The 24,053-nt window shown below is 37.3% G+C and overlaps 2 protein-coding genes across 26 annotated transcripts in view; one reads left to right on the top strand and one right to left on the bottom strand.

Annotated features, from left to right (window-relative positions):
* The first annotated feature begins 2,915 nt into the window (after positions 1-2,915).
* On the top strand, positions 2,916-6,538 carry LOC113943755 (general transcription factor IIE subunit 1-like). The gene is made up of 4 exons (XM_027635967.1): positions 2,916-3,432; positions 4,745-4,946; positions 5,545-5,765; positions 6,159-6,538. Exons 1-4 carry the CDS (start codon positions 2,967-2,969, stop codon positions 6,536-6,538), a joined length of 1,269 nt encoding a protein of 422 aa, XP_027491768.1. The 5' UTR covers positions 2,916-2,966.
* Positions 6,539-9,486: 2,948 nt separating this feature from the next.
* The window catches only part of PCM1 (pericentriolar material 1), a 41,068-nt gene continuing 26,501 nt past the window's right edge, over positions 9,487-24,053 (bottom strand). For 14 of the 25 annotated variants that reach the window (XM_027635644.1, XM_027635638.1, XM_027635643.1 and 11 more), the window contains 16 exons: positions 23,196-23,252; positions 21,845-22,017; positions 21,632-21,760; positions 20,930-21,050; positions 20,480-20,617; positions 20,096-20,229; positions 18,921-19,055; positions 18,194-18,391; positions 15,855-15,914; positions 14,537-14,675; positions 13,721-13,869; positions 12,730-12,805; positions 11,488-11,738; positions 11,217-11,309; positions 10,979-11,102; positions 9,487-9,815 (listed from right to left, as the gene is read on the bottom strand). In XM_027635644.1, the coding sequence (XP_027491445.1) occupies positions 9,790-9,815; positions 10,979-11,102; positions 11,217-11,309; positions 11,488-11,738; positions 12,730-12,805; positions 13,721-13,869; positions 14,537-14,675; positions 15,855-15,914; positions 18,194-18,391; positions 18,921-19,055; positions 20,096-20,229; positions 20,480-20,617; positions 20,930-21,050; positions 21,632-21,760; positions 21,845-22,017; positions 23,196-23,252 (2,003 nt within the window). In that variant the 3' untranslated portion in view covers positions 9,487-9,789. The remainder of the gene's footprint in view (positions 9,816-10,978; positions 11,103-11,216; positions 11,310-11,487; positions 11,739-12,729; positions 12,806-13,720; positions 13,870-14,536; positions 14,676-15,854; positions 15,915-18,193; positions 18,392-18,920; positions 19,056-20,095; positions 20,230-20,479; positions 20,618-20,929; positions 21,051-21,631; positions 21,761-21,844; positions 22,018-23,195; positions 23,253-24,053) is intronic. The other 11 variants (XM_027635648.1, XM_027635649.1, XM_027635663.1 and 8 more) reach the window with 5 other exon arrangements.

The following is a 24,053-nucleotide window of genomic DNA, read 5'->3' as shown; positions in this document are numbered from 1 at the left end:
TTTCTGGTTTAGTGCCTTTTAAATTGTGAGATGGGTACTTTGTCTTCTCACTCAGCTCAAAGAAAATGTTAATTAAGCATGTGGCTTCAGAGAAACCTTGCAGAACTTGCTCATTGTGATGCCTCCTAACTTGAAATTCTGCTTTTAATAGTCTCCTGCTGGCACAAGCAGCAACTCTGTGTAGGTTTCCCAAAGCAAGAAAGGGGATCCTAAAGGCAGTTTCTGCTTGTGGGGCAAACAAGGTATTGCATTTTATATAGCCTTTATCTCTTTGATAAAGGCTATAATGGCTCCATATTAACTATAAGCAGAAGGGCCACTCAAACATCTAAATTACTGAATAATTTTAAAAATAATCAATGTAATAAAAAGGTAGCTCCTATCCTCATAAAAAATAAGTACTTTAAAAGCAGATGAAGTTAGACTGTGACTTCTAGAATATCTTGTCCATACATGCCATCAGCTGGGGGAAAAAAAAGGGAAAAAAATCTACATGAGTAGTAAAATACCTGTCTCCTTAACATAGAATGTAGCTGAATGCAGAGCAGATTTCTGTTTAAAGACCTTCCCTCTGCAAACAGCTACTACACTTCCTCCTTCTTTCTTTAGTAATGGTGGTCTCCACCTTCTCTTAAAAAAGAAATGCTGTCTGTCAACTGAAAACTACACAACAACTTTTAAAATCCATAGTTTTCCTGAACTGCAAGACTTCAGATTTGGTGTTTGTAAGACAGGAGAGGTTTTTCAAAGTGGAGTGGAGAAATAAAACCTCAAATATAGCAGAGCACAGTAGAGAAAGCTCCCCCCTGCTTTGATTTTATGTAGGTTTTTTTATAAAATACATACAATTTTGATTCTTTTGTAGCTTAAAGGAAAATTTCTTGAGGGGTTTGTGTTTTCCATGCATGTCTGTTATTCAGGTTGAATTCAGTCATTTTTGTAAAAGAAAGACATCTCCTTTTCCATTGAATCAGAGGCTTGCATATCTAAAATTCCCCTGCAAATGAGCAGTGGCTTCTACGGATTTGTTCTTGAAAAAGGCTTCTCCCTTGTCTCCCAGGATGTGTTTGTGATATTTAAAGTAGGTGTTTATGCATGGCGGGGGGAAGGTGAGGTTCTGTTGTGTGACTGTAATGGGGGGTTTTGTGTTTTTCTGGGTTTTGTGGGAATTCTGTGAGTTTGGTTTTTTTTATTTCCATGACATGGTTATAAGACTGGACCTAACAAGCTTTTAACATCAAGGTGCTGGGAAGCACTTCAGAGTAGTGCTTGCTTTAGAGACGCAAGTAAAAGTAGGCAGTACAAGTTGAGATAAGGAGTCATCCAGAGAATTGATAGGTCAGCAAACCTCATGCTTACAGTTCAGGTCCTACTTCTACCTTAATGATATTATCTACTTATCACACTCCCTTTGAAATAATTTAATTCTGTATTTGACTTAGGGTAAGAAGAAACAGTCATGAGACCTGTGCCTAATACAAGTCCTTTAAGAGTCAGCATTCTGCCCATATTAGCCAAGGACTAGATGAAGAAATGGTTTTGTTCTTTTGTTTAACAGTGCCACAATCCAACTGGAGTTCATGTGACACTGACCCAGACAGAGGGCACCCTGGCACTAACATCTGAGATGTTAGCCCAGACCAGTGTACATGAGTGGCACCGCTTCCAACAGAGGTGCTGGGGCTGCACTTGACACTCCTCAGTGGGGCTGGGCTGAGTTACAGCATTATGTGATGGCTGCTTTCCTTTGGGCCTGTACTGGAGGCCACAGGGCTCTTTGCCCACGGTGTGGTAGGACAAGGCTCAGTGCTCTCCAGAGCACTTCCCTGAGGAGGCTCAAAGCCATGCTCCTCATCTCTGCTGCTGGAGCTGGCTGAGGACACTGTCTATCCTTCCTTACTGCAAGTATAAGCCACTGGTTTCCTGGAAGATCTGTGTAGCAACATGCAATCACCTGGGCTCGAGCAATTGCTTTACCACCACCTGCAGTGGGTGCCAGGCCTGGCAATGTACCATGCCATAACACGCCATCCTGCTACCAGCACACCTTCTGACCAGCACTATTTGGCTGCACGTTGCATGGCTCTCTGCAAAGCAGTCTGGCTAGAGGCTGCAGCATCAAATACTAATGTATTCCTTTGCCTCAAAGAAGGGAATTGGGATGTAGCTTTATTGAAACATACCTCAGTTCGTTTTTTATTCCCCCTCCACTCCTTACAAATAAGAAACAGTTATGACAGCTGGATTGATGCAAATTAGTTACATTCCAGTTAATGGGATTAGGAATTGGTTATGGACAGAAGCCCTTCTTCTACAGGGCAGAAGAACACTAAAGAGGAAAATACAGTACCCCAAACACCCTGTGCTGAGTGAGGGCCAGATAAGTTGGAGCATCCTGTGCCCCAGCTTTGCAAGGCCTTTGTCTGACCACAGCAGCCAGCAGAAAAATCCCTGAACAGGTGCTCAAACACTTCTTGTGGCTTTACCACAAAGGCAGATACAGTTTTGTCTATTTCACATGTTGTTATGAACTAAGCTAAAGATTTCTTGTCCTGAGCTTTATTTTTGAAGGCTTTACTTTTACTTTTACTGTCTGGATGTGAGTGCAAACAGATACTTCAGGCAGACCTAGACATGCCAGTTAACTGTGCTGTATTCTGTAGGGAGGATTATTATGAGCTTTCTGTAACCTATTTTCTTAGATATCTTCTGTGAATTTTTCCACAAGAGGACATGATTATTTCAGGTGTCGTCACTGTACTTCAAGTTTAGGCAGTCTTTGATATCTATTGATACCTTCCCAATCCCCAGGTGCAGGTTAAGGATTTTACATTAATCTATTCAGTGAAGATTGTTGCAAAAGCATAGCACAGCAAATGACATGCTTTATTCCTGCCTGTGAGGACTAAGAAAGGTTCACTGCAGCTCCCCTCCCTTCTGTTTGTTATACAGCACTTCTCATTCTGATGGTGGTTCAGTTCCTGATGGAGGAGCAAAACGTTATCACAGAGGTCCCACCAGCCCTAAAGCGTCTGGCCAAGTATGTGGTGCGTGGTTTCTATGGTGTAGAGTACGCCCTGGCCCTCGATATACTGATCCACTACTCCTGTGTGAAAGAGGATGACTTGTTACAGCTGCTCAAGTATGAACGTAAACAGCTGCGTACTGTCCTCAACATGCTCAAGGCAGACAAGCTGGTGAAAATGCGTATGAGAGTTGAAACGGGGCCTAGTGGGAAGAGCACAAGGCACAATTACTATTACATCAATTACAAGGTGCTGGTGGATGTGGTAAAATACAAACTAGATCATGTGCGCCGGAAAATAGAAGCGGATGAGCGGGATTCAACTACCAGGTCCTCTTTTACATGTCCATCTTGCTCTAGCACTTACACAGACCTTGAAGTCAATCAGCTCTTTGATGCATTTACAGGTATATCACTTATATTGTTTATTTGCTGTTATCTTAGAGAATAACTTTGATAACACAAAAATGTCTCCTAGGCAAACTTTGCAATAAAAGCATGTTTGTTAGGATATGCTTCTTGTTTGCTGGTGGACAAGGGTCTGGGACCTGAGAAGCTGGGATGTCAGTGGCAGAGAAAGTGCTGTACAGGCCAAGTAAAAGGAAGAATAATCTTGAATATATGAGCTGGGGTTGGGAATCAGATTTCAGGCCTCGGCTTTGCTTTTAATAAGACTCTTAACCCAGTTTAAGATTACTTATCCAAGTCTTGTGAGTCCCACTCCCTCATATGGGAATGAGAACACAGTACTGGCTTTACCCTGGTGTGTGTTAATTAATCCATTTGTGTGTTCAGTAGTCTAGTTTGAGTGTGTTAGATAATGGACTGGTGTGTTCAGTTCTTCTGATGGAAGAGTTGGACAAGATGGATAAGACTGTTTGCAGTCACCTACTGTAATAAGTGTCTTGCAGCTCAGCAGTAGGAGTTCTGTCACTCCTGGGCTGGGAAGTTTAGGCTCCTCCCGGGTCAACCCGACACATCCACAATAGAAATGGTGTCAGAGCTTGTCGGTTTTTCTTCTTTAAAATGAAAATAACTAAACAGAGAGTATGTTTTGAAAATGAGTTAAAATGGCATCATAGCACAATACATTAAGTGCAGCTACTGTGCTGACATTTGGGTAGTGGTATCTGCAAAGGGTGTCAGAGCCAGGGAGAATGAACTTTATACGACTAAACTGAAATGTCACTGGTGAAATTAGTGTACTGCCAGTTAGCATCCCTTTCTTCTAAATGGAGGGACTCTGTCGAGTTACTGAAATGCAAACATTGAAGCTGGTGATAAATTTTAATAGAATAAGCTTAAAGATTTTTTTTTTTGAAGACATAAATATAGGGTTTTAGTATATGCCTTGACTCTAAATTACTCTTTTTGAACTAAAACCAGATGCTATTTCTGCTTGAAAATGTCTTTTTTTTTCTTACATTAAGAACTGAGACGAGATCCAAGAATAAAAAAATAAACCTTACTATCTGATGATAGTACATGTCCAGTAAACTTAAATTTCTCTCTTGAGACATTTCCTCTTGCATAGAAAGCATCTGAATATCAGTTTGTCTCAAGTTTGCCTGTAAAATTGAGTTTACCTAGTTAATGTGAACAAACGATTAAAGCTGCAATGTTTTGGTACTTGTCCAGGCTGTGGACTGCTTAGCAAAGTACTGCTGATCTTTTTGCATCCTATGAACATGAGAATTTCCAATTTGCAAAATGTTGCAGAGACTTTCCACTGCACTTACTGCAACACTGAAGTAGAGGAAAATGCCTCAGCGTTTCCAAAGCATGATGCTCAAACCTTGTTAGCGAAGTTCAATGAGCAGATGGAACCTGTCTTTGTCCTGCTGCGTGAGACTGAAGATATTGTTCTACCATATGACTTGCTGGAGCCTCAGCCAACAGAAATACCAGAATTATCAGAAAGGTATAAACATAACCCTCTAGAACTTCTGATCACTGCAAACCCCAACAACTTTCTAATGTAAAATCTTTGAAATACTCAACTTGCAGCCTACTTTGTACTCCATTCTGCTCTGTTCTGTACAGTCTGCTGTTTAACGAAGAAGTCTGTAATATCTAAGGCATTCTAAATTATTGCTATGCATTTATAATTTTATTTTTGCTACCTTTTTTATTTTAAGTGATTTATTTTCCAGATTTCTCCTTCAGCTAGTGCTTATAGCTCTTTCTGTGAGAAAGTAACATTTCTCTATCAGTGTGCTTCATCTTGAGATGCACTACTGAAAAACCCTTGCAAAAATCAACAGTTCAGAACTACTTGCCTCTGAGATGAGGTAACAGGAAATGCAAATAGTTTTAATCCAGAGCACTTGTTAGTCTGCTGACAAAACATGTTTTTGGGGTTCTTTTTGTTTGTTTGAGGTTGTTGTTTGTTGGTTTGGGGTGGTTTTTTTGTTTTTGGGGGGGTTTTTTTGTGTGGTTTTGTTTGTGGGGTTTTTTTATGGGAACTGAAGGTGTTCTTCCCTGAATTTTACTCGTTCAAAATGTGACCCTCCATTTAGCTTTGATCAGAAGTTGGGCTCAAGTGCGCTGAAATCCTGCAGCTGCCCTGAAAAATGGGCATACAGAAGTTCCTCTTTCAGCATTACGTACACCCAAAATGTAGTTATTGATGTCCAAGACTCAAAGCGCAAAAAGAAAAGAGAAAAAGCAACTACAGAACAACCTATCTGGTTGTCACAGAGCACTATGGAAGGAGCAACAATAGCCACCAACAACAGTGGTAAGTTTTAAGCATTAGCAAATAAATTCATCAGCCTTAGTGCATTTAAATATAGTCTTCCTATTGAAAATGTAGTGAGCTTGGTTTAGAAGATAGAATAATGCTTCAATTCTGCACTAGTGGTTATCATAGTTTCTAAAAACTAGCCTTTAGACTGACTGGGGTAGTATTCCTAAAGCCAGAGGTCAGGTACCAGGTCCTGAAGCTTCTGGCTCTAACCATGCAATAACGTTAGCAGTAATCTTTACAGTGGGAAGCTCTTGGAAATGTCTGTACTTTCAGTAGAATTCTAGTGTGGGTAGAAAACATCCAGAGTAGAAAAAGTCATCTATGTAGGATGTCTGTGGTAACTGTAAGCTATTGACCCCTCTAATACTTAGTATTGTGTATTAGGAGTAAATGCTTCTAAAGAAATTGAAGAAACTGTTGACAACAATGAAATCCTCAAGACTCTTCTGACCCATGAACTTAAGTCATCGTCTAGCACACATCAGGCTCCTGTTGTTCAAAGCAAACTACATGAATCAGGCAGTGATAGTAGCGAGTTTGAAGAGGATGCCAAGTGCTCAAGAGGAGCAGGAATGAAAGCAGCAAGCAGCAACTCTGAACAAGAGGAACAGGAAACTCTAGGTCCTATTTTAATGGTAGCTGGACAACCGCGTGCATATGGTGAAGTCAGTGAAAATCCAGAGCTTGTCTCTCTTATGACAAAAGAAGAGAGAGAAGCTTATATAAAAGTAGGACAAGAAATGTTTTGGTCTGTCTTTGAGTAAATGCTACTCTGTGAATATGCACACTTGTGTAGAACGGGTGAAGGCTTCTAACTCATGCTCTTTAAAGTTTACCACTGAAGGGTTAAGTTTTGTTTGAACTCTTGGCTATGCAAGATAGTAATCCTGTAGTAGGTACTACAGTTCAAAATACTAACATTGCAGCCACAGCAACCCAAAATTACTATGTGTTTTCTGTTGTCTTAATGGTTAAACTTTGTAAGTGATGTAATTAGTTTTGGAGCATGAATCATTTTAGGACACGTTGGGATCTGATTAAAATAACATTTCAAAAGCAGTGATGCAATCTATTGTAAGAAATCAGTTATTCCACCTTCCTCTCAAAAGTAGCAGTTACTTCCAGTAGTGAAGATGAGTCCAAGTCCAGTATGATTTGGTTTTGCTCTATACCAGTCTTGCATTACTTTGTTAAGTCACTCACTCCACAACAGTAAGGGATAGATGCCACACAGCAATCTCCTTCCAAGGGAAGAGCTGTTACTGAATTGCATTAGCATTAGATGAGAACCAGCTCTGGCCTCTTGAACTTTCATCCTAAAAGTAATCATCATGCTTCTTTGTACTTGTTGCTCTACAGAACTGTCTCAAGTGATGAACTATGCAATGGGCATTGAACAGTAAGATGTCACATTCACTTTGGTCCAGATCGGTACAGGAGCAAGCAATGTTTTAAGCACAAGACTCCGCTTCTCCTACCTCACACTCTCCTATGCTCTTTTTAAGCATGAAACAAATTCTACTTGAACTGAGCTACATATGTAGTATGCCAGAAGGACTGGCATTAGAATGTAAGAGAGAGCTTAACTTTTCAACACTTCTGCTACGTCAGTAAGAGATAATGAAAGTAGACTAGAAGAGCACAAACAAACACAGGAGGTTCCCTCTGAATATTAGGAAACACTGTACTGTAATGATGACTGAGCACTTGCACAGGTTGCTCAGGGAGGTTGTAGTCTCTCACGAAGATATTCAAAAGCCACCTGGGCAAACGTCTCTGAGTGGCCCTACCAGAGGAGGGGAGCTGGACAAGCTGACCTCCAGGGGTCTCTGCTGACCTCAACCATTCTGTGATGAAACAGTGGAGAGGAAGTATGACCAAAGAAATACAATTTCAGTGCATTTTTCCTATACACACTATGTTGGTTTTGGCTGAGGTAATTTTCTTCACAATAACTGGTGTTGGGCTGTGTTTTGGATTTGTGCCGAAAACAGTGTAGATAACACAGGGATGTTTTCATTATTGCTGAGTGGGGATTACCCACCCCTCCACCAAGGAGGCTGGGAGTGCACAAGGAGGTGGGAGGGGACACAGCTTGGACAACTGACTGCCACTGACCAAAGGGATATTCCAGACCCATATGGCATCATGCTCAGCATATAAATCTCAGAGAAGAAGGATGGGGTGACTGGCATTTGGAAGGATGGTATTTGTCTTCCCAAGTCATCATTATGCCTCATGGAGCCCTGCTCTCCTGAAGATGGCAGAACACCTGCCTGCCATTTTGCTTTGCTTGCAGGCACACCTTTTGCTTTAGCTCTTAAACTGTCTTTATTTCAACCTATGAGGCTTTTTGCTTTCACTCTTCCAATTCTCTCTCTGATCCCACTGGTGGGGGAGTAAGCAAGCAGCTGCTTGGTGCTTAGGCACTAGCTGAGATTAAACTTGCACCCTGCCAGGGCAAGAATTCAGGACTGGTGTGTGCTCATGCTCTTCTTGAGCTTAGAATTTAATGATTCACCATATAAACTAGACTTGTTTCAAACCTGCATACATAATCTTGTTCTACTTCATAAAAAATGTCCTCTTTTAGGTTTACTGAGTGATTCTTGGGCTAAACTAGTCATTAATAACTTTGATTGTTTCACGTTCACAGGTTTACCTTTGCCACAATATATTTCATGTCCTCAAGTTTAAAGTCTGCACATAACTAAACTGTCTTCAAACCTTTTGCTAGTAACTTTTTTGGACATGAGAGGCATGTGACCATAAGCTGCCATTTCAAAATTCACTCATAATATCTAGAGACACTCCAAACAAAGTAAAAAATGAAATCACAAAAGAATTACATTCTCTTTTTATTTAAACTTCACGCATATTTAGGCTTCGCAGTCACTAGACTGTCACCCATGGTATAAAGCCATATTATCACATTAACCTCACAAGCACCACAAACCTGAATTAAAGATGACCAGTGCTTTTTAACTACTGTGAGAAAAGCCTTGTGTTTAAGGTAAACAGGATGTCTATAATGCAGCAGATCTGCTGAATAAGCTGCTTCTAGCTCAATTTTTCGATTCAGTGTTATTAGCAACTCTGGTCTGAAAAAGTGAAGAAAGTTTTCCAATCTACTTTTCTACAATTCTAATTCCACCTTTACCATTAGACTCCATCAGCTGCTGTTTTTTAAACCATTAACTTTGTAAGGAAATTTAGGAAATTCTAATTAAAGTCAAATACTTTAGGAACAGATTCTACATCACTTTTAACTGTTACCTGTGAAAGGATACTGGCATTTTCAAACAGGCTTATCTCTTTGAACATTGAAAGTGCAAAATAGAAAATGCAGGAAAATACCACTGGTTTCTGCAATTAACTACACACCTAAGGTATTTTAAATTCACCTCAGATAAATGTGCTGATACAAAGGAATTCCACAGGCCATGAACAGGAACTTTTTTGTTACAAACCAGCTATACTCTAGGCTATAAAGGCAACATGTAGGTATGTACTGTGTCTACACCTTGTATTTGCAGAAGATGAAGAAACTTAGTCGGACAAGAATTTCTTGTCCCAGGAAAATGAGTGGTGTTTCTTGTAAGAGAAGTAACAAACTGCTACAAGTATGCCAACACTTAAAGTCAGTTAACTTCCAGCAACAAACTCAGCAAACCAGTTTGCAAACCAAAGGAAAATTTTTCAAAAGACAAAATTTACAGACAAGTCCAAACTTTATTTAAAACTACTATTTTGAACAATTTTAAAATTACTAAACAAGTCACAATAAAAAATAAAAAATTAAAGACAGAAAAAGAACAGTGCAGCAAAACTGAAGTGAATTCAGTTCCAGCTGTTTAAACTGCCACAGGCAGAAGTTCACATACCTATCCTAAGAGGCAGTGTGTCAAAAATTTTACATTTTTATACACTTCCAGAATTATGGGAAATTAGTGCTGATCTTCTGTATGCATTTGTATACATGGAGTTTATAAATGCAGATATCTTCAGGTTATTCTCATGCATTTTGAGTTCCAAAAGTTTCTGTAAAGTAAGAGTACACTCATCATTATCTAATAGCTACAAGGCATCAAAAACAGCTCATGACCACATTTCAACTCCTAGATCCCTTGAAGTATCTTGATGAAATATTTCATCCTCACAAGCATTTTGAGCCATGGATTACTTGAACAGCTACAGCCATCCCCACATACACGGATCAGAATGGCTTAGTGCTACCTACAAATCTGGTGTGGCATGGCATTCCCAGCCAGACTGCTCCTACAGCAGGCATATGCATCAGTATCCATCAAATGGGCATGCAAGACTTATGCTGGCATGGCTGTGACAAGCAGAATGCTGACAGACAGTGAATGAAATGGAAGGAAAGATGCACCTTTCTTCACACTTTGTTCTGGAAAAATCTATGCTGTGACTGCAAATGCATTAAAAATATGCATATTTGAGGAATTGGAACTAGCTACACTAGTAGAAAACTGCTACTATGACAATAACCATTTCATGTCTTTATATACACCCTTACTGTATTCTCCACTGGAGAATTACAAGTCTAACAATAGAATAGAAGTCTCTAATACTGCAATTTTGTCACAATATCAACATTATATTAAAAAAAAAAATTCTCTGACCTGCATTACCATTAAGTTTTTGTAGCTGCATAAATACTGTTTAATGAAAGTGACAAATTTTTATTGCTATCATACACACTGAAACTTTTTTCTACCTCATGTTATGCTTCATACGAAAAATAATTTCCTTTTCCGGAAGAGATATTTTACTATTCTGAAAAGTCTCTCGAACTTTTCTATCACAAAAACACTGAGCAGTCTGTCAGAAAATTATATTGAGCATTATTAAATCAGATAATAACAATTAAACCCAAGCTTGCATAACATGAAACAAAAATACTACTCCACTTGACTAAGTTTCAAAACCATTACATTGTGGCATGCACTTTACATATGTTAATTCTTATGACTTTATCAGTGACAGAATCTAACAGAAGTATATCAAACAGACATGGAAGGCAAAATCCCATCATATCAATAAAGTATTTTCAAATGCATGGTAACAAAACCCGATATTCTTTCAGCACCACAATAATTCCTTACTTCAGTGATATTTGAATTCTAGCATTCCAGAGTGTATTCCCAATTTGCGTGTAAGATTTAGAAAATAATATTTACCAGGTTCTTTCAAAGTTTGGGCATCTCCTACTAATTCTTGATCTCGAGCTCCACCTCCATCCAGTAATTCATCAGACAAACTGTTGGTTTGTGCCTCTGTTTCCATTTTCTTCATTAAATCTGCCTTCATAACAGAGAAAGCAAATCTCAAAATTCTGGATAATTCTTTGTGCTGTCTAGATAATAAAGACATTTAGGGTGTGCACTCCTAAACACCCCACAAATAGTAGCCAAATACCTCTGAATATACAGCAAGTTTGAGGGGCAAGTCTTCAACCTTCACAAAGTCATCTTCATCAGATTTTTGACTTACATTTCCAGAACCAGCTTCCTGTTAATAAAAATAGTGATATTTAAGAGAATAGTGCTATTTTGTTTTATTTTCACTTTTTGACAATTAAAGTATATCAAAAAAACAATGCCCAACAAGACTGCAAACTAGAAATAACACTGAAATAGAAAAAAGTTTCTCATGTCTCTTGGATGTATCTTAATCGAAATATACGCACATATTCATTCACTAGCACAGGGGACTCCGTATCAGGGCTGCCAGCCATGGAGCTTTCAGAACTTGCACCGGATTTGTTTCCTGCACATGTGGTATCTAATGTTTGTGTTTCATTTACTGGTAAAGATGAGCTTGATTCTTCTGTTTTCACAGTGGCTGCTATAAAGGATTCTGGGGTATTGATTGTTAAAGGTGGTGTATTCTCCTTGACATAGAGGTAATGAGGCACAATTGTAGCCACATCTTGTTCACCTAAAAACACAAAATTACATTTTATCTTGGCAAAGATAGTAAAAGATTTTGAGTGTACAAAAATGCTAAATTATTATTTTTTTACAAATTATGATCCAAAGTCATAAATGAGCAATGAAAGTGAATTAGTCTCTCAGATCAACACAAAGCGGACTGAAATAAAACATGAGTTATTTGTATTCTCATACAATTAAGTATAAGCAATTATCACATGAGAGTACATGACCTGATTTCTGACTAAAAACAGTTAAAAAAACCAAAAACAAACTCCAGAAAAAACAATTCCCAGAACTAAATGACCTACTATAAAATATCCATTCTAAGTATCAGGAGATGTAATACAGAACAATAAATTCCTTAACACTCTGCCACACAGGATCTACTCAAATATTGCTTTTAGTCTACAAAAATAGGCCAAGAACAAACCAAGTATTTGCAACAGAAAAACACAGGAAGGGTGATGGTAAAAACAGTTACATCAGAAGCAACGTGCATACCACCCAGTCAGCTTCCATCTTTTGACAGAAAATGATTTCTCAGTTCTTAATCAGTCACAACACAGCATTACTCACAGAAATTTAAATCTTTAAAATACAAAGTGATTTCAATTGCTAGTAAAAGGGTAGTAGCAGAAAAAGCAAATACTAGACAAATCTAAACACCAAAATACTGTAACAAATATACTCTGCTACACTTTTATGTCAAGGGCTGCAACAATCAACTAAAATTCATGCTCACATCAAGCATCAAAACCACACCTACCTACCTCAGATTATTCCAGATTTCCTCTTTAAAAGATTTGCTGTGTCAATATCAACACAGACATATCTAGGCAACTGATACAGTTCCATGAAAAAGTCCAGTAAGCTCTTGCAAATTTGATCATCTTTCTCTTAATTACACATATCACAGGCAATGTCCAAGATAATTCTCACAGTATGCAAATTTTTACAGAAGTGTTAGTCCCTCAGTTACTGTATACAGGGCTTACCTTTAATATTAACAGATTCTTGTTCTGATGACAAAATCTCACTGCTTTTTGCCTTACTCAATTCTTGGTTTGAATTCTATTGGGGAAGGTAAAAACAAGTTACAACAAATTCTACTGATCAGCTTCGTATCTTATTGGCTAATTTACTAACTAGAAACACACTGCATACCTGCTCCACGATTTTTTCTTTTCACTAGTTTGAAATAAAGACAGCAAGTCTCACTCTCCCTATTCATCAGCTGGTCAACAATAGTTTACAAAACCATTAACACTGACACACATGTATTATTTGAACATTTTCTTTTCACTATAGTAGTTGCCAGGTAAACTCTTTGGTTCCACAGAAAAGATCTACTGTTTTAGCCTTTAAAGTAAAATGTTCCAGTTATGTCCTTTTCTAATGTTGAGGAAACCAAAGTTTCAAGAGATTCAGAAGTCAATCTTATTTACTGAAATATAAAGACATGACAAGTCTCCAAAACCAGGTCACACACATCCAAATGTTTTAAAGACAACTAACAGTGAAATGACGATAACATTTCACCATTGTTTTAGAAAAAATCATCACATGATAAAGAGGAAAGACAAATCAAAGACATGCTAGAATACAGCAGCCAGTGGCTCACAACTATAACTTGATGTCTGTAAGCAGAGAAAGAACCATTTAAAGGTTTAAAACATGATCCTTTTTTGAAAGTTTAACTTTTCATTTGCTGTTTAACCTTTTTTCTCTCTGACAGCAGATGTAAACATTAATTTTGTCTGTGTCCATGCATCCATTTTGGCATCAGCTATACCAATAATAAATTCAGGTGAGGAATGCTACATTTTTTATGTAGCAGCTATTGGTATAATGCAATTTCTTGTATCATTCTTCTACTTTCTATAGTAAGAAAACAGTGCAACAAGAAAAACTGAGTTACATACAACTATGTACTGAAAAGCTGTGCACTAGCATAGCTTTGTTCTGCATTTACAGTTTTGGTGATACCTGTTCATTTTCAGTTGTAGTTTCACTGCTGGCTTGTAGTGATGTCTGCACATCAACAGGTCCTTCCTCAAATTCAATTTCTTCATCTTCATTCTCATCTTCTCCACTGCCATAGTTAGTCAGAGCTTGGGTTTCTGCTTTTGATAAACCTAAAGGCAAATCAATGTAAAACCACCTTCATATTGCCAAATCCCACTGGGGAATTTACTGCAATGATCAGTTATAACTCTTGTTCCAAAACATTCTTTAAAATTAAGATACAGTAATGACTTAACTTTCAAATATCCATATGCTTTACACCAGCTATATTATGAACAAACACCACTGTGTTGGTGTGATCTAAGTTATTAAACAAGTTGGTGTAAAGAATATAAATGGTAAAGGAATCCAAGCCAGGAGTAGTTGGTATTAGATGACAAACAGGATAAAAAATTAATAAAACCAGGCAAGCTTAAGAAGAAGCATATTTAAAAACCTGCATTATTTAAATTAAAAACTGCATAAAATTTCAGCAGCTTTCACATCATTCAGGTTAAAGGTTTAGCTGAGACAAGATACATAACAATGAATTTGATTCTAATGTATTTTTACAGATCTGATTACGAAGAACAAAAGCTCCTCTAATTGGAATGGTTAACCCTTCACATGACATTAGTAAATACAGTACTGCAAAGCTTTCACTGAAAAAAGACTGACTAGAAAATTTGTGAGAGAAGATGTTACACAGCAGTACTTCATGCAAATGTTGTTGTAAAATTAAGTTGCTCAAAACTACAGTGAAAGCACAGAATAATGAGCTGTAGAAACATGACTTACTTATTGCCACTGGACCACTATCACTTTCCTCATCTTCCTCTTGATCAGACACATCAGACCTATTGCTTTCGGGAACTCCATTACCAGCACATATTTCTGAGTCCTGTACTTGTTTAACCATTTCGGTCTCATCCTTGTCCTAGGGAAACAAGGAATACTATGCAATTTCATGTTTGTTTATCTGAAGACTAAATTATGGTTTCTGCATCAAGGAGTCACCTTTAATTCTCAAAAATAAAGAAGTATCTACAGACTAAAAATCTGTTTAAGTAGTCCTTAAGGCCTCGAAATGAATACTGCAGAGCTACTCCTTAAAACGGACCATCAGAACTTCCTATGAGAGATCATGCACTGTTCAGACATAGCTGTCAAGGACTTCGTAACTACTGGGTATTTCATTATCTGAAAAGGTTGAAAAAAGGCTCTTTAGATTTGCTGTTAGCAAGAAGAAAGACACACCTGCATTATTACCTTCTAGCAACTTTCCTGCTCCTTCTAAATGAGAAGTAAAAATATTCCTAATGGCAGCTTCTCATTTCTTCAGCAATAGCTACTCAGCAGTCTCCCTGCTGAATGATTTGCTAAATACACTGAGTGAGAAAATTCTGCTCCTCCTATATGAACGAAGCCCTGAGTTTGGCTCCAAATCTTGAAAGGACTCTTCTATAGCAACCATGACAAGTGATATACAGCTTCCCCCTTCTACTTCCAGTGTGACAGAAGCTCTAAGCCCTAAGAGAAAGCACTGACTCCATGAACATATATGCCTATTCACACACCTATGCCCATTTAGGAATGCAATCAACATTCTATTTAGTGCTTTACCTATATCATTCCCTTGACTGGAGAAAGCTGAACATTCCAGCAGAAAATACAAAACTTCATACACAACCCATCTCCCCAAACAATTTTATTATTGGTTTTCAAAGCAAACTTAAAAAGGAGAAATTCTGAGCACTGATATTTAATACTCAGAGCACAGGCAGACTTGGGCTCTGAAACCTCAAATACCATATGTCACAACTCAGAACATCTACCTTCTCCCTAACGTGGAAAGTAAAAAAAACTTATTCCATACCATTAAAAAAGAAAATGTTAATTGTTAAAATATTTAAGCTCTCCTTAAGAAGGGAATCTGCAAGTTTCTCTGTTTGTTTGATGAAGTAAACCACCGAAAATAACAGGAAAGAGATTAATAAATTTCTGAATACTGGGAAATGGGACCCTTACAAATACTTGATTCCTATAACAGAACAGTAAGACTTAGTGATCTGTGAAACTATCTGAAGAATAAAGACAGTTGAGAGCATACACATACTTTGTCCTCATCGACATCTTCAGCAGATGAACAAACATCCACCTGGAGACCTTTTTTTGCCTAGAAGAAACACAAATTATCTTCAATTCCAAACTGAAATAACTTGGAAATAGTGAACCAAACCAGGGCTTCATGAAAGCCAGGCTGAAATGCCAATCTTACCAAAAACTGCTATCTTAAAATGGCAGTAAGCCACGGGGAGTTCTGTATACACAGATGTCTTCAAAATTTCACAGTTGCAAAGCATTAAAAAACTATGCTAGCCCTTTTTATTTAAACAATTATGTTTATATTGGGCTAATTCTACAGTCTGTGGTTGAATCATATTTAACATATACAATTAGATACATCATGGCAGGGGGTTGGAACTAGATGATCTTTAAGGTCCTTTCCAACCAAACCATTCTACGATTCTAATTCTGATCAAGACAAAGCGCTGTGCTTTTCAGCAAGCAATCTAATACTGGTTACTTTACTGGAATCAAGAGAGCCACAAAAATCGCGCAAGATAAAATGTGCCTGCATCGGGATTCCAGAGTTGAGGGCAGTGAGAAGACCATACAGAGATAATTGTGCAGGTCTGTGCAAAGTAACCAGAACCTACCACTTCTGGCTCATCTCTGGCTCTGCCTGAAGTGCTGCCGCAGCAACAAAGTAAACACTGACCTTAAACCCAATTCCCTGTCTTCCAGGAGAGGAGAGGAAACCTTGAGCCTAAGCTAGTTCCATGTTTTCTCAAAGCAGTGTATAAACCAAATCTTTACGTAACACAGGCCCAATGAGTAACTTCAGATAAAACAAGAAGTCATGTCCAAATCTTTTTTGATTCAGAGTGTTCGTCTGGCCTCTCTCCAGGGCATTCCACAGTCTCCCTCCTACTAGCCATGCTGTTGGTACATCTAAGTTGAATTATCTTGAAATATAGCTGATGGCACTCCTAAAAATACTTGTAGGACTTTATGACAGGTTCAAAAAGTATCTTCTGTTGACATTTTAAAATAAGAATGAGTTAAGGGTTTGCTTTGGTATTAGTGTTTCTAGAAGAAACCTGAAAGAACACTGAAATCATAAATACATGACCATAAACTAGTTTATTGTTTGTTCTGAAAACAGTTTATATAACTTTAAAAAAAAGCAGCTATGCTCCTAATAAAAGCAATACCAAAATTAAAAATGTAAATGGTGTGAAAACCAATCCAAACTTGCTTTTTTAGAGCAAGAATATGTATAAAGTCCTGAATATTTCTGAAAAGTTTATGTATATTTTACACTGCAAGTCTAGAAAGTGATTCTTTCTGCATATGCCAACAAACTAACTACATGATGACTTCATAGAACTTACTCGAATTTGGTAAAGATGGTGTCAAACTAAGCTACTGCAAGGAAACCTGCAGGCATAACTGAAGAGATGATGAACTAGAACCCCCAATGTGTCAAAATATTTAGCTGGGACAGTCAAACTTCTTCAGAGTAGGTAGTACAAGGCTACATTTGGAATTTGTGCTGAAAACAGTTGATATGTTTTCTTACTGCCAAACAGCACTTGCACAGAGTCAAGGCCTTTTCTGCTCCTCACTCCACCCCACCAGCAAGGGGGCTGAAGGTGAACAGGAAGCTGGAAGCGGACACAGCCAGGACAGCTGATCACAACTGAGCCAAGGGATATTCCACACCATATGGCATCATGCTTAGCATGTAAAGCTGGGGAAGGAGCGAGCCAAAGGGGAGGACGTTAAAAGTGATGGCATTTCCCTTCCCAAGTCACCATTACACATGATGGAGCCCTGCTCTCCCAGAAGTGGCTGAACACCTGCCTGCCCATGGGAAGTGGTGAATGAATTCCTTGTTTTGCTCTGCTTGTGGTCATGGCTTTTGCTTTGCTTAATAAACTGTCTTTATCTCAACCCATAAGCTTTCTCCATTTACCACTCTCATTCTCTCCTCATCCCACCAGGGGGCAGTGATTAAGAGGCTGTGTGGGGCTGAGCTGCTTATTGGGGTTAAACCAATTACTCAATGGCCCCAGATGTTAATACTATTTCAACACTTGTCTACTCCTTCCTATCTGCACATTTAACCATTAAAATATTTCCTCTGATTTATGTACCAAGTCTACACAATTAGTTATCTGTAACAGATGTAATCTATAATGCAGGACTTGTCCTTACTGATGAAAACCAGTTCATGCAATACTGTGATTACACAGTACTAATTAGTAAAATAAGTAAGTAAATAAATAAATACAACATATGAAATAAGGTAATCAAACTAGTTTAGGAAATACACATATATAACAATCTCAGAAAAGCTACATTTTTCAAAAATATAATAAAACAAACCTCTTTAGCATAAGACTGTATCGCTTCAGTACTTTCTATTTTTCGTTTACACCTCTGCTTTACAGAAATACTGTTGTTGTCCAAGTCTTGCATAAGTTTAAAAAAGGCTAATTCATTAAATAACACTTCAGAGATCTCCACAAGAAGATCCTCGCCACAGTCTTTTAATTTTCTACCAGCAAATTTCGCCAGTGAATCCTGTGAAAAGAAATAATTCTTCAGTTTTTGAAACAGGCTTTCAAACTTCAAAGACTAAGTATTGTTCATATTCCCAGTAACTCAAAATTGGTTATGTATATAATAGCTTGTATTTTTTTCAAATGTTTTAGTGTCTTAAACAGATTTTAAGTGGAATCTCTAGTCATATAACACTGGGTTTAGTAAGCTCATGTTTTAAACTGCATGCTTGTAGAAAAAAAAAAAAAAAGGAGCAAACTACTGATTTTCAGGAATTTACATAAAATATCCATGAAAAGTATCACCAGAGCTCTCCTTGAAGACAGCCACAGGCCAGGGATACACCTCTCATCATATGGTAATGATGAAAAAGAAGCTCTGTGCATAGCAAATCTTAAATTTTGGGAAAGAAGATAACACCTCATCACTGTATCAAAGGTGAAGGAGAACTGCAGCTATGCTATTGAAGCTGTAAAATACAACTTTAGGGAAGCTGGTTCATCTGTTGCTCATTAGCCAACTTGCAAAACAGCACTGAAAAACTACTAACCTGAAGTATACTGCCAAGCTGCTTATGAAAGAACTTCACAAATTCTTTACTTTCATCGTTTTGTTGTGTAAGAGTCAAGACCATACGTCTTACTGATGTCAGTAATTGAGAAGAACATACTTCATCCATGTGTTCCTAAACAAGTATCACAGAATGAGCTTCAAAAGAAAAGTTAGCCATCAACTCAAATACTGACACTAATTTATAAAAAAAAAAAAATCACCTGTCCAGTGAAGGAACAGCACTTCACAAACAGGTCCTAATCCATCTCACAAACACCATACTTCTCTAATGACTGACTGGTCATGACACAAAGCTTTATCTCACTTTTCCAATACATAAGTACATGCCATCTTATAATGTTTAGACAAACTAAGAATCTTCATATACTGTGGCCGTGTATTCAAGTGTATGCTAAGATATCTACTGTTACATGCAGCTTTAAAATTGCAAGCAAAACAGAAGTCTTCAGGCAGTGCAACTCTGGCATGGCAACAGTATTCAGTTTTTAAACCTAGTATCAACCGAGAACCTTATTACACAAACCTAAGCTTATACACTGTGCCTACTATAAAAGGGAACAGGGAGGCGACTTAAGCATCTTACAACTCAATCTTCTCTGCTCTTCACCTCCCAAAGAAGGAACTGTGACTATTTCTCCCTCTTTAAAGCAGTACATTTCTGCTCTGTATTTGCAAAAGTTGACAAGCTCTCAACAACTTTAAAGACATTTGTAAACTTAAGAAAATAATGCTAAAAATCAACAACTCAGAGCTATTCTTTAAAAATATCTTGTTACCTTATATGTAACAGTTTTAATCAGTTATCTCAGTTCTCTTTGCTGAAAGGTAGCAAATATTTCAGAACTACATTCTAAAACATTTCTATTTGATTTGGTCAGCTCCAAAGCAAGCAAACTCTATTCTTTTTGATGCCAAGTCCACCAGCCCTGTGAAATCTAGAAACCTCACCATTTCTTTCTCCTACTAGAAGCTCCACAAAACCTTTCTCCGGAAGATTTACTTCATCATCAGCAAGGTCTGCAACTTAACACATACTTATTGATAGTTGTTTCTAAGATGCAAGTGATCAATTTTAAATTACATTCTTCTGTGTAGTTATGCAGATCCTTTTCCTATTCTTCTAATTCACACTATATTACAAAGAGTTCTTACCTTCAGAAAAGGAATAACCTCTTTCATAATTGCTTTAATCTGCCGGTCAAGCTGTTGAGTATCTATACGAGGACATGGAATAGCAGAAACTTCACTTGACTGTGGCACAGGCTGACATTCACTGGTACCTGGACCTCGTTTTAATTTAAAAAATAGGCACAGTTAAGACATTCAATATTACTATTAAAGAAATATTAATTTCAAAAACATATTTCCCTTTATAAAAAATAAATTGTATTTCCTTAAGTAGGCAAATATCCTTTGAAACTTAGCGAGGTTTTCAATATAACTACAGAGGAAAGCAATTCAGCCAATTAAATGATTCTTCATAGTCAGAATAATTATTTTCTAAAACTTAAGCAAAATATGTGTATATGTGCATACCTTCTAATTTAGCAGTAGAAGCACCCTGAAAATTACTAGAGCAGCCCTCAGAGTCAAGGGTACTTTCAGCTTCAATTTTCATACGCTCATATTCCCTCATCCAAGACAAAGCTTTATCTAAGTGAATCACTGTGTTCCCTATATTTAGAATAAAAACATTTTTTAATCTATATAAAAAGTTTTCAATTGATAGACAAGTAAACAATTATAAAAATTAATTCAAGGCCATAAGTTTTGAAACCTACATATAACTGTAGTTGAGTTATAACATCTTATTACACACTGTGATCAACTCAAAGTGTTTCTCAAGAGGCTAATTTATCTATATTTTGTTTTAGAAAATACGTTTACACACTAAAAATCAAATAACAGTGTACTACTAAAGCATGGAGAATTGCAGGCATTCTGGGAGGGAAGGAGTAACACAACACTAAATCACATCATTCTTACCAAGGTCATCAGTGGCAAAGGGTTCAAAATTTGAAGATGTAGACATAGTACTCCCATTGTCTGCATCATTTTGTTCACAATCTTGACATGCTTCTGTAGGAAAGTTCTTGCCGAAAGTTTCCTAAAAAACACCAAACAACTGAATACAAAGAAAGAATGCACCATACTCTCACAGATTTGTCAACAAGCCAGCAATTCTTTTCAGTCACATGCTGTGGTATCAAGACGTCACCAGGTGGTCTGACTAGAGAAGAACCTTGCTTTCAGGATATATATCTATCAGGTGATTCTACCATATCTCTTTCAAAGACTTAACTGTAAAACTCTTAAGAAACTATAAGAAGGCATCAGTGATTTCTTAAATTAAAAAAAGCACAAATTTTTGGAAAATCTTGTGATAAGTACTTGCCCTGATCCTACTCAGAAAAGGATTTGGGCTCTTTCCAAATATCAGTTCACGATTCACATCCCTCTCCACGTTCCATTCATTCCTGACACATCATTCATTTGCAGCATCAAGAATCCTACCATATTTTATCACTTTTGCATAAAGATTCTCTTGCAACTATTTGTTTAGAAAAGTCCATACTAATTTCAGCAAAATTTAATTACTAGTATGAATATTTCAGTAGACAAGCATGCATGAAAACTGAAATACAGAAAAAGCTGCCAGTAACCCAGCTTCTGAATTTGAAAACTTACATCATCTGTAGAGGCAAGGCTTTCACTGGGAGTGAGTTCAGAATTTGATGCCATCCACGTTGCAGAATTCAGTGATTTTGCACACTTCCCTTTTTCATTGTTCTCCGATAAATGTCTGGTTACTATATCCTGGAAAAGGTAATAAATCTATGCTGTAAAAAGGGATCTAAGGTTTGTTTGATTCATACACAAGATCAACAATTTTGTGCATACCTGTAAAGCATACAGAGCCCTTTGCCTCAGATAATCTGTGTTTAGCAGCTGAAGCTCATGGAAAAGTTCAATAAGAAAGTGGGGACGAGACTCATTTTGTGAAATAAGAGTTGCCACTTCAGAATAAATTGTGTCTCGCAAAGCTTCAAACATAGAAAGATCACTGCCAGTTTCTGCAGAAAAAGAAAGGAACTTGTTAAGTCTGTGACAGGCATCCATTTGAAAGACAACTGCCTATCAGGTATGCAAGTTACAGGTACACAAATTATATCTAATCATTGTAGATTCCATTATATAGCTGCTTTCGTAAAGCTTACTCATGTCCTGAAGAGCAAATATTTAAACACTCTGAAATTATGCAATCTTTTACGTACAAAATATAATATAAGGCATTCATAGGAAAAATTTTCTTTATACTTCTCAACAATACCTTTAGAAAGTACTCTTTATAAAAGAGAATACTGCACACACCACAATGTTGCTTTCAGAATAGGTATTCAACACTGAAAATCGAGTTTTAAGATATTTCACACAAGATAACCAAAGGTCTCAAGTTTATACAAGTAGTCCACGCTTTTGCGACACAGCACTGAGAAAGTTTAAGACTGAATTCAAGAAAGCCACTCCTTCCCACACAAGCATAAATGCTACATTCTCATATGTATCTAGTATCACTCCTGAGTTCACATAAAACCTCCTACCCTTAAACCCTATTACATAGGTATCAGAAGACAATGTATTCCGAAGTATTCCCATTCCTTTGAAAATTAAGGATTATCCTTGCATCACAACAGTTATTACATACATAATTTGGAAAGTGCTGAATGGACGCAAAGTTAAATTTGGAAAACTCAGCTTAGTTTAACAGATGTGTATTTGTTAGTATTCAAGTTAATGAAGTTATTAGCAACACAGCAAACATTACTGTGCAATATGATTATCTGCAAATACTTTACCAGTATTTTTAAGCAAAGGCAAGATTTTCCACCTTTGATAGAAGTCACCATAAATTGCTTCCCTCCCCCACTAATAAAACATAATAGCAGCTTTTAAACATACTAAAAATGCCTACTAAAATTAGTTTTTTGTTGTAGTATCTACCTGCATATTTTCTATTTGTAATTGTTACTATCAACAAAGTGGTAAACACATTGTCCACAATGTAATTCGAAGTAGTTTGTAACAGTGCATTTCATGCAAATTACAAGAAACTTCTCGTCTCGTTTATAGGGAAGGTGCCGCAATAGCACTAATCTTGAACATCTGCTACACAGTGAGTTAAAGGACCAAAGCAAAGAGAAGAAAAAAAAAGTAATAGGATATTGTTGAAGCTAAGCAGTGAATGCATTACCTGGCACTTCAATGCATGCATTTCTGTTAGACTGCTGCAGAATTCTCCTAGCATGCGCTGTAGGAAAGTGGGGATAGACAGTGATAAACACAAAAATGCGCACCAGAAATAAAGACAGGGTCTATACAAAACAGCAGAAGGAAGACTGCTTAGTTATCCAAACCACATCAGAGCTGCTTATTGTGAGAACTTGACCAGTAAAAGCTATCACACATACTAATAAACAGCTCTTAGTGTGGACACAGGTACACTGGCAAAGCTGGATATTGTTCTGTGACGACTAAAATTTCTACATCTTTCAAACGAAACAAACACACTGGCAGAACCTAAAAAGACACAGGAGAGCATTTTTATGATCTAGATATAAGAAAAGCAGATGGCAAAAATGTAAGGGTTTATGTGATGTTACATGGTTGAATTTGAATTATATTTGATGGAGCTCATTTAAGCATGAGTAGAAAAAAGACATGTATGCAGTACAGGATGTAGTTTAAACACTCAACAAAGTTTCATCAGTTGTGCAGTTACCTTCCATAAAATCACCAACAACTGGGCAAGATTGGCTACATTTTTGCTTGTCTTACAGTATCAGGTTTGTTTCTAAATTACTTTTATCAAGTACTTAATCTACATAAAACACACAAAAGCAATCAGTATCAAACTTTTTACTCACTTCTGTGTTTGAAGCATCCTTAGAAATTGAAATGGAAAATCCACATGCTAAATATACAGTACTGTTTTCTTGTCAAAATACACCACTTATTAAATAACACTAGCAACTAAGTATGGAGGTATTAAATAACACTATGGAAGTCCTTTACTCAGAGTTCAGAAAACAATTAGACATTTAGAAAAGAG

This window comes from Corapipo altera, unplaced genomic scaffold (assembly GCF_003945725.1).
Source record: "Corapipo altera isolate COAL_440 unplaced genomic scaffold, ASM394572v1 22b, whole genome shotgun sequence".
NCBI classification, from domain to species: domain Eukaryota; kingdom Metazoa; phylum Chordata; class Aves; order Passeriformes; family Pipridae; genus Corapipo; species Corapipo altera.
This window is presented reverse-complemented; position numbering and strand designations above follow the sequence as displayed.